The sequence below is a fragment of the Danio aesculapii genome, chromosome 3, assembly GCF_903798145.1.
Source record: "Danio aesculapii chromosome 3, fDanAes4.1, whole genome shotgun sequence".
In the NCBI taxonomy this organism is placed as follows: Eukaryota; Metazoa; Chordata; class Actinopteri; order Cypriniformes; family Danionidae; genus Danio; species Danio aesculapii.
In genome coordinates, this window is record NC_079437.1 from 32171218 (window position 1) to 32182059 (window position 10842).

A 10842-nucleotide genomic window follows, 5' to 3' on the forward strand; every position below is an offset into this window, starting at 1 on the left:
GCGGATGCCCTTCCAGCCGCAACCCATCTCTGGGAAACATCCATGCACACTCATTCACACTCATACACTACAGACAATTTAGCCTACCCAATTCACCTGTACCGCATGTCTTTGGGCTGTGGGGAAAACCGGGAACGCAGGGAGAACATGCAAACTCCACACAGAAACGCCAACTGACCCAGCCGAGGCTCAAACCAGCGACCTTCTTGCTGCGTTGCCCATCCCATCACTTTCTCAAATCAAAAACTTTCCATTGTATCCACATATCAATATTTGGGAATCAGTCTGGATTCTCACCTCACTTACTGTACAATAGGGCCTATAAGATTCACAACAGACTTTCTGGATGGACACATAGCTGTTTTGCTCTATCACTCTCTAATGCTTTAACATTTCTAAACTACATTATGAACACAGGGATTAAACTGTACTAAAAAAATTTAAATAGCGCTACCACAGGACTGATCATTCAACCATATCTGCAACAAATGGGTGTTTGCCATTAGCAGCTTTTAAAAACTGTTATGGACAGAGATTTTCTTTTATGTATTGTAGGACTCAAATGGGCCATTTCATGTTCAAAAATTGACGGAGATCTGAGTTGAAAATTAAGAAGTTTTATTTTGAATGCAAGAAGTTAGAGAATACAAGTTACTGCGCAGTAAGAATACTGCGCAGAAGAGATGTAACTTCAGTTCAGCCCCCTCACCTATTATGCCCTCCTTATATGGTGTTGTCTTGACAGTTTGACCATTCAGCAACCAGATATTACTCTTCCTGGTATCACTGAGACAGTAGCCTGCTTTTCTCTATTTTATATGTTTGGTGATTGTTTGTACTGTGTTGATGGATGAGATGTCTGTCTTTTTTTATGTTCTGCAGAGCAGCAACCTGCTAAAAAACAGCATTCATGCTGAGTCAGCCCCGATTATCTTTTAATCTTTTCCTGTTTAAAAAAACTATAAATAAATAAATAAAATAAAAACACTGTCCGTGTGTTAAAAAAGTTCAAGGGATCCTTCATGCAACAAAGAAAATTAGTAAATTTAATCTCAGGCACATTCAAGATGTAGATAACATTTTCTTCTGTAGAGCAGTAAAGAAGATTTTCAGCTGAAACAGTGGTCCTTAAAATGCAACTTAACAGCTTCCAGGGACAGCGCATGGTCACATAATCACAATATGTGTATGTAAAAAAAGTAGTCCCAAGCTTGTTGTGAACACATTTTCGCCATTGACCTGCGGTTTATTAATAACCAAGGATTACAGTTTCAGCTCGAAAATCTTCAGTGTTCTTCTGAGAAAAAAATCACATATAGTACATCTTGGATGGTCAGAGGTAGGGCTGCACGATATTGGAGAAATCTGATACTGCAATATTTTATTTTTCTGTGATAAATATTGCGATATAAATAGTCAAAGACTATAGAATACACAAGACTCACTCGTATCTTTTTGAATGGGAAAAGTGTAACAGTCAATATGGTGAATGAAGCTCCGCCTTCTAGCACAGGAGCCAATCATCGATAGCTATATTCCTTTTCTTGGCTGCTGCCTGACAGGACAGCCTGATCTCACGAGAAAACGTAAGTATTTTACGTTTTGTCAGTTTAATGGAGTTCAGTCGTATGAAATTGTACAATTTTAAAAAGGAGGCGTGGCACCTAAACCCACCCCTAAACCCAACCGTCATTGGGGGATGAGCAAATCGTACTAAATTGTACGAATTAGATCGTGCGAATTCGTACGAATTAGCCACTAAATCAAAAAGTTACGAATTGCCATGAGATTGTGTTGGACGGGCGCCATAGTGACCAGCGTCTTGCGGTTGAATGTTTAGAACTTTCATTTACAGCGTTTACAACAGGTAATTTGCGATCCGAAAATGAGGTTCAACAGTATTTTGAGTAGATTACGGAGTGTTTTGAAAGGTGTGTGTTAAAGCCGTTATAATCTGTCAGAAGTGGTTCAAGCGCGAGAGAAAAACGTTCTCCTAGTTCACGTTTCTGTTGTCAGAAATTACTGGCTTGAAACTTAACAGGTATTCAAGTCATGCAATTTACAAAAATGACCAATAAAAGTCTGTTACTGAAACTCTGCTGACTGATTTGCATGTTGATTCACATAGGGAGCCGTTTATGTTTCATTTAGTTAATTTGTGTGTAGTATTTACCACGGTTTGTGTTTTTCTGTCATTTCAAAACGCCACTTTATTTTTACTTTGTGACACTTATTCAATCAATGTGTCAGTGGGTTATATATTTGAAAGAAGAGAAAATGTTGACTTTAGTGATAACGAGGCTTCATTTAAATGGCACAAGATACCATCTGACAATGAGGGGAAAATGCCTCACAGCAGTTGTTTTCCATCACATTAGATGGCATTTTTTAAATGATCAGTCGGGGTGGTGCTGATCAACAACAGTATTAGTTCAAAGGCGTTAAAAGCAAATAAAATAGATTAAAACTATCGTTTCAAAGCTGTCCAAATGTGACTGTTTGCACGCATCAGCTGCCAACCGGAAGTTCTTAGCATTCTCTTTGATAAATTAAAGGGATAGTTCACCCAAAAATGTGAACAGTGCTAAAAAATCTGATATTAATTACTGACCATCATGTCGTTGCAATCCCCTAATACCTTTGTTCAATCTTGAGAACACAAATTTTAGATATTTTAGTTTAAAGTTTAGATATTTTATTTTAGATTAAAATCAAGAGATCTCTCATACTTCATAAACAGCAACAGTTCAGAGACATCTAAATCCACAAAAAGAACCATAAAATACAGTCAAAACATTCCATGTGACTTCAGTGGTTCAACTGTAATCTCATGAAGCTCCAAGAACACTTTTGTGTGCCAAAAAAAATGGTAAAATAAACTTTGAGTATTTTTTTTAACACAAAAGTGTTCTCTGAGATTCATATGATTACAGTTGAACCACTGCAGTCACATGGAATGTTTTGACAGTATTTTTGGTTTCTTTTCTTGACTTTGATTGCTGTCTATGGTGGATGAGGGAACTCTCAGATTTCATGAAAAATCTTATTTTGTGATTAACAACTCTCTCAGGGGTCTGGAGCAGCAGAAGGTATTAACATGTAATTTTTGAGTGAACTAACAATAAAGATCAAAGGTACTGTTGCATTAGAACTAGTTTTAATGATAATATGCAACAAAATAATACTATTAAAGCCTGAATTTTAATTCATTAATTAATAAGAAAAATAATCAGAAATGTTAAATGTCCTTTAAACCAGGGGTTCCCAAAATTACAATGCCAGTGTGCCCCAATATTCTGTAGTGTGGTTATAAATATAAAAACCTTGCACACAACAGCGCACACATACCAATAGACCCAAGTCTATTCATCGTTTAATTTTGGAAAACGCCACTCAGAGACCAACCTCCATGTTCAGTTGTGGCCTGTATTTATGCATGTGAGTGCAGTAAAGATGTCAAAAAGTTTAACTTGGTGCCATAAAATCAATGTGCTGCATCTGACCCTATTGCTGTGTCTTTAATATAATGATATAAACTTAATATATTTAATATAAACTCCCCAGGGGTCATCAACAAAATTTGAAAAAAAAAATTGAAAGGCTAATGCTTTATTATTACTGTTTATTATTAACATGTTAACAATGTTACTATTAACTACTATTTTGTTCTTCAGTATATGTTATGGATAAAATAGGGTAATTCAAATAGTTTAATAAAATTAATTCGATTTTTGGAAATCGTTAAGCTACTGTATCACCAACCCCTCCCCTCATTGTCCCGCAACCCTCACTTCGAGAACCACTGCTTTAAACCACAGTATGTGTGAAGATTATAACAGTGTCATGATGTGTTGATATTTTCTTCAGGTCGCTCTGGTTATTGACAGATCTGTCTGTTCTTTGTCTCCAACACCTTGTTCATTACACTGACAGTCCACTTTAAGCTCACTCCAGCAAGTAACAAACACAGCACATACTTTAATGAAATATCTCACTGTGTTTGTTCAGACCACCGGTTTGTTTGTGGATATAAACTCATGTTTGTAACTGTTTGAAATGACATGCAAGACAGGTTGTTTACATCTGAGAGTTTGCAGCGCATATACAGTAGGTCTGTGCACAGTGATTCTTTTACCTTATAGGGGAGAGGAGCCTAGTTGTTTTATCTCATTAATAATAAGGAACTGAGTCAAATGCACTGTCACACAAATGTGTTTGACAGCTATAACTGTAGCATTTTATTAGAAAGATTGTCTTATGTTATGAATATATGTAGTTAATCAACTGTGATACATAGTAGCCCAAAAAATGGTTTGATGTTTTGGAATGTTACACGATTTGCTTTGTTGGATTGTTGTGCTTCCTAATTGTTTAACTTCTTTTTAACACAACTCATACATTCATTCATTTTCCTTCAGCTTAGTCTATTATTTATCAGGGGTCACCACAGCAAAATGAACCAACTAATCCAGTATGTTTTACACGGTGGATACCCTTCCAGCTGCAACCCAGTACTGGAAAACACCCATACACTCTCATTCACACACATTCATACACTATGGCCAATTTAGTTTATTTAATTCACCTATAGCACATGTCTTCGGTTTCTGGGGGAAACTGAAGCACCCCGAGGAAACCCACACCAACACGGGGAGAACATCCACACAGAAATGCTAACTGGCTTAGCCAGGACTCGACCCAGTGACCTTCTTGCTATGAGATAATAAACACTGAGCCACCATGCCACCCCTTAACACAACTCATTTGACTATCTGTTTTGACAAAATGCCCCACTAATCAGTACATTTTTTTAATGTGCCGTTAAACATTAATGGTTGAAATATTCTAACAATATTTATAAAAAGTGTGACAACTAACCATTTCTGGTCTCTCTCCTTGCAATATGTTTAGTGGAGGAATGTATAAACGAAGATAACATGGAGATTTCTGACACGGCTGCTGCTCTCCAAACATACCATCTGGAATTCATTGACTGCTGAGATCTTGACAGAATCGCTGTAGCCTATACGAATGTGTGTATATAAGGGGGGAGGGCGTCTGTTTGAGACGCAGAAAAAAGAAAAGAAAAAGTTGGAATTTACTTTATATACACATACATTAGTAACTTGTGAGTATACAGTTTGAAAGAAGAGGCAGTTGGGAGTGAAATAATCATTAATCCTGAAAGCAGTTTTTCGTACAATGTCAGTTCTCAAAATTTATAGGCCGCTGATGGGTCACGCTCATAGCAGGTTCCTGAGTTCCTTATCTGCTCAGATTTAAAACCACAAGTGTGTTTTGCATGTTTCTGCTGTTAATAAGGAGTGATATTGATTTGATAAAACTGAATTGTCCACTACAATAATGGATTATTCACTGATAGCAGGCCAATGCCAATCTGATTTCACCAAGTAGGACATGTTTCTGGAATAACATGTTGATCCATCAACAACATTCCAATTAGCCAATCAGAATTTAGGGATATGTTTACAGTTTATTCTATTGTTTATTCTAGTTTAAACATCAAACCATTATTCTATTAACTATTATTCCCCTTTGATTTTGGGAATAATTTAGTTAAAGTTGGGTTTAGAGGTAGGGAATAGGTATGGATAACATTTTCAAACAGCGATGGTCCAGGACGAACATAGATGTTAATACAGGATCACATTGCAAAATCATCACATGCACTGGTAAAGCACAGTGATAATATAGTACTAATATCACAGCTTACATTATATCACTCACAAAGGTAGATATTGTTAATATCTTAAATCTACACATCATTACAGTATCTGCATAGCTTCTTAAATAAACTTTTGTATGTTTTTTCTAAGATATACAGAACATTATTGTCAACTGGTGTGGCTGTTAATATAGCATTGACTATAGTTATTTTTCTTGATGTGACTTAAAGGGTTCACGCAAAAAGGTTCTTTATTCTGTTGAACATAAAAGAAGAAATTTTGAAGCTCAAAACCTGTAACCACTGACAATTATAGTAAAAAAAAATAAATATTCTAAAAGTCAATGGTTACAGCTTTCTTTAATATATATTTTGTGTTCAAAATAAGAAACTCAGACAGGTTTAAATCAAGTGAAGTGTGAGGAAAATAATTACAGAACTTTCAGTTTTGGGTGAACTATCCATTGAATACGAAGTTACAACACCTGTAAGCCTTGTAGAAAAGTAAACAGGATATTTCTGAGAAAATAAATATGACCAAAATAACCATGTTTCATTTTTTATTGATGGACGGAAAAATGTTTATAAAAATAAGTATATATTTTGTGAGGTGTTTTATCAGTGCATTTCTCTGAATTGTTAAAAAAAAAACAAATCTCTCTCTTTAGAGTTTACATTGTATAATAAAAATGGCCCTGCCTTGAAGAGCTAGGGTGTACCCAAATAATGAGCTTTGATACTAAATGATACATTTGAATCAATTTACAAAACGTTCACCAAATGTACAAAAATGAAAATAACTAAAATCACAAAAATCACAAAGCAGAATTCTGGTAAACAGAAATGAGAGAATATCCATAATATTTACATAGTCAGCTACAAAAGCAGGAAATACTTTTTTCCAAATTAACTGAGAAGCATAGAGTGAGGATATACTACTGCAAATGTATTAGCAAACCTGTAGCAACATAGAAATCTGCATCAAAATTTTCACTCAAACTTCATAACACCTTCAAAGCCGTGGTAAGTGAATGGCTCCAGTGTGGAAGTGCACTGATCCTTTTCCAGACACGCCATTTTGTTGTACTCACAGTTATTTTCAGAGCCCGGAATAAAATGCACACCATCAGGTGAGTTTATGGACGGATCTTCATCAAAATAGTTGTGTGGCCTAATGATGACACCACCACCATTGCCCACTGTAACGGTGTTGGGAATGTCTTCTGCATGAGGAATGTGTAGGAAACCAGCGGTGACCCAGGCAACCAGGTCCTAAGAAAGACATGATGAAGATTACTTTATTATTTGCAATAAATAAAAGCACCTGCTAAGTAAAGATATTCTGCTGTAGCAGTCCATACCTCATTGTCGATTGTCTCATTATCTTCTATATATTTGCTGAAGTCCACAAATGGTTTCCACATATAATTCTGACTGTATAGACTGCTGCTGGTCTGCTCTTTGTCTTTATGCTTGGTTATAGCAACCTTATACCTAAAAAAGTAGAAGCAAATGGGAGAGGTTAAAGCAATAAACAACTCTTCTAAAACATGCATGTGTATCAGTATTCTGTGCATGACTCAAAACAGTAAGACCTTACCGAGCCCAGGACATGGACTTCTCTGTAGACTCACTTTCAGGCAGGTGATCTCCAGCAAAGCTCACCACCTGAAGCCTGTAAGAGCGATTGTGGCCCCAGCGATTAGTTTGATTACTGGCTATATGAAGGTAACGGGGTGTTTTGGCACCATGAAGCAATGCTGCTTCTTTCTCTGTCTTGATTTGCTGCTCCACCAGTCGTGGTATCTTTGCTTTCTCTGAGGGCGTCCATGGCAATGGCACCTCCTCATACACCATGTCTTTAGTCTGAAATATATTCTTCACACCTTTGAAAAGAAAAATCAAACTTTAAAACGGTTTTGTGACCATCAGCAGTAGATTAAGCAGTGTTCTCTGCAAGCTGAGGGCTATACTTGATTTCTTGGACTGTCTAGACACCCAAGATGTTTTATTATGACATGTTTTTTTTGACAACGACATGACTATCATTTATACATGTTAAAAAGATTAATTGCTTAATGAAAACAGTAATTTAATCCTCATTTATATCTTTAAAAGACAATTAATATATTTGACAACTCAGGGGCAACATGTCAATTTCAACAGGATCAACGGGTTAAGTGTAATATTATTATTAGTATTATTATTAATAATAATACAAATAATTAAATGTATCAATGTGTTCAGTATTCAATGTTTTTTTCAGTATTTGTTCTGTAGTCTCCAATGTTTAAGCATTAAAAAAAATCAATGGTATCTGTAATAAAATTTTAGTACATTCAATATTTTGTAACTCTATTTAACGTGCTACTGTGTGACACTTACCCAAGATATCCAGGTCAACTTTAAAGCTGATGAAATGTGTATGGATATTTCCTAGGACGTTTTCTGCAACCTGGTGACCGTATTTCAGATTTCCATCAACCGTAAAGGAGGATGATATGTAGCCGGTGGCGTGAACTCTTGCTTCCACTGAGCCACTCTGATAGAAAATGAAGTCCCATATGTAGTCATAGTTCCCTATAGCAGTAATAGAGCGGATCACCAGGGCGCTGTTCGCCATCCCACCGTAACTATTGTGGAAGAAATCTGAGAAGTGTCGTCGCAGAGGTCGCCCGATGTCATGCTCAAACACACAGATGGAGTTTCTGAAACGCTGCGTGACGTTCGTGTCGATGTAGCGATGCGTGTCTACATATGTGGCCGCGTACGGGCAGTCGATCCCGCGCACGAGCTCGTGAGCGAAGCGGCCGATTCCGATACTGGAGTCGAGGAACTTGGTTAGGATCATTCCGGGTGTGATGGAGCCGTAGACAGACATCGCCTCCTGCACGCTCAGCTCATACGCTATCCTCTCTCCTTTAAAACGAATATCAAACGCCCTCATCCCAGTCAGAGAGCTCATACCAAATGCAAAACTCCAGTCTAAATAAACCACCTGGTTGTTTTTAACGCTGTAACGTTTACCCTGAAGATAATACTGCTGTGGTCCTAGGCCAGTAGGCTTTTTCCTTGGCTTCAACGAGGCGAAGTTTTCGACCTTTTTGTAGACTATCTTTTTTAAATCACCCGCTTGGTAACGTTTCATAAAGTCGTCAATGCTGTTTAGGTATTGGCCGTTGTACAGCAATCTGTCAACGGTCCAGTCCGACGAGTTGCTGCTTTCGTGATTGATCAGCATCTCGAAACCTACGGGATGGATGTACATGCCACTGTAATCGCGGAAAAAGGAGATCCAGGTCTTGCGGTCACCAGCTTTGATGCCTCTTGGCATGCCCTCAAACGGTAGCAGTTTATTTGTTTGTAGGTCATACCCAAAACTTTCCCTCAGAGGTTTTTCAAGTTTTTGGAAAACTTTATAAAGGAGTGTGAAGAGCTGCATGTACTCTCCAATGGTCACCGTTCTGGCTGTGAAGGGTAACGTCTCGGTGTTGTACTTCTGCTCAGTAACATCACGATGCGTTAGCGGACCAGATAACGACACCACATACTCCTTCAGGTAACGGTGTTCGCCGTAGAAAACCACGACGGTCGCTTCGCGCGCGGGCTTCTTTCCGTCTTGATCCAAATATTTCAGGACATCAGCCTTCTTAGGGAGCGAGAGGTCAATTAAAAAGAGAAAGTTGTCCGAGGGCTTTGCTAAAGACGAATGGGAGATCTTTAAGTCTTTCTGCGCCCACATGTAGTCGCGAACAGCCTTGTACTCCTCTGGTGTCAGGTCGGCAAAAACCAGACTTTTATCTGAATGTGTGACTTGCAGAGACTCGTGCGACTGGGACATGCATTTCGGAGGCTTATTCGAATTTAAGCATATCAGCACAATGTTGAGTATCACTGAGATAAGACCCAGAAGAATCGCTAAGTATTTAATTAGAGAATCCATTATTGAAGCGACCACTCCTCTCTTCAGCTCTAGGGCAACGCTCGCGTCTCGAGCGTAATGCGCGGCAGATCTCCTACTACAGTTTACTTGTAGTATCCTAAATGTTATAGCCACACCCACGTGGGCTGCTCCCCCAAAGTTCACACACGACCCCAATGTTATATAATAAGCTATTGTCAAGTCATTTTAAGATTGAATTTTTAATGCATTGCACTTTCTATTAAAAAAGCCAAGCCAAGCAAGGCCCACTTGTGAACAGAATAATTATGTAATATTTTTCCATAACATGAACTGAATCTGTACATTTGAAGGAATCTCTGTAAGACTTAAGAGACATCAGATACTTTAACTTTTCCATATATACTAACACAATACAAACACAGTGTATAAACACAGACAACTGCCTCCACACCCCACAGAGTGAGAGTGTGAAAAAAAACCTAATTTCCTTCCTTTCCTTCATTTACATGTGATCTTTTCCCCACACTTTTTCCCCTTCACCCACTCAGCTCACACAGGAAGATCATATCAAAGTATGAATGTTATCAATGCAAGTGACTTTATTAATCATATTTGATATCATTTGAAACGTCTCAGTGTGACTGGTTCAATGGTCTAGTTCTCACAGAAATAGGCATAAGTAAAGAAAAACCCTTTATTTGACCTACTAGAGAAGGGGGTGCCATTTGTCATGGTTCTCTACCAAAATTGCCTCCTGTTTCCCACAGCAGGGAGCCTCCCACATTGTTGTTTCTGGCACCCCTCGGAGAATGTTTTACTTTGGTTTGAGTATTTAAGGAAGAATGTTAAGAAGCTCACCAGCCCACAGTAGCACTCCCACATGTATCTTATCAAAATCAGGGATGCATTTTCTGATCTTAGATTTATCTTTGAGAATTTGTAAAAAATAGAATAGGCGAGTAGGGTTACCCTCTAGAACAGTGGTTAATCGCCTGACTGATATGCTTGTGATTAAGAGATTGTGTAAACTTGGCTGGTACAAGACTCAGGATGTTATAGGAATCTGAATTAACGAGTGTAATATACAGAAACAGGATTATATTAATCAAATGTTAATCTAAATTAGACATTACAATAATCTTCTTAACATGTTATGATTGGAGTCAGATGAAATGAAAAGTAAATATATGAATTTTTTAACCACCTCATATTAAAATTGTAGTCAGATATGAGCTTATTTTAAACTAAAACA

General features: G+C 37.7%; 1 protein-coding gene across 1 annotated transcript; it reads right to left on the minus strand.

Moving 5' to 3' along the window:
* Positions 1 to 6233: 6233 nt before the first annotated feature.
* On the minus strand, positions 6234 to 9705 carry aoc2 (amine oxidase copper containing 2). Its single transcript, XM_056453736.1, has 4 exons — positions 8072 to 9705; positions 7287 to 7572; positions 7048 to 7180; positions 6234 to 6958 (listed from the first exon to the last, which is right to left on the minus strand). Exons 1-4 carry the CDS (start codon positions 9627 to 9629, stop codon positions 6677 to 6679), a joined length of 2259 nt encoding a protein of 752 aa, XP_056309711.1. The 5' UTR covers positions 9630 to 9705; the 3' UTR covers positions 6234 to 6676.
* Between the last annotated feature and the right edge of the window lie 1137 nt (positions 9706 to 10842).

Coding starts and splice junctions, on each gene's coding strand:
- aoc2 (XM_056453736.1), bottom strand. CDS start 9,629: ATGGATTCTCTAATTAAATACTTAGCGATTCTTCTGGGTCTTATCTCA. Junction 7,181..7,286: donor AAGTCCATGTCCTGGGCTCG/GTAAGGTCTTAC, acceptor CTACTTTTTTAG/GTATAAGGTTGCTATAACCA. Junction 6,959..7,047: donor ATGAGACAATCGACAATGAG/GTATGGACTGCT, acceptor TGTCTTTCTTAG/GACCTGGTTGCCTGGGTCAC.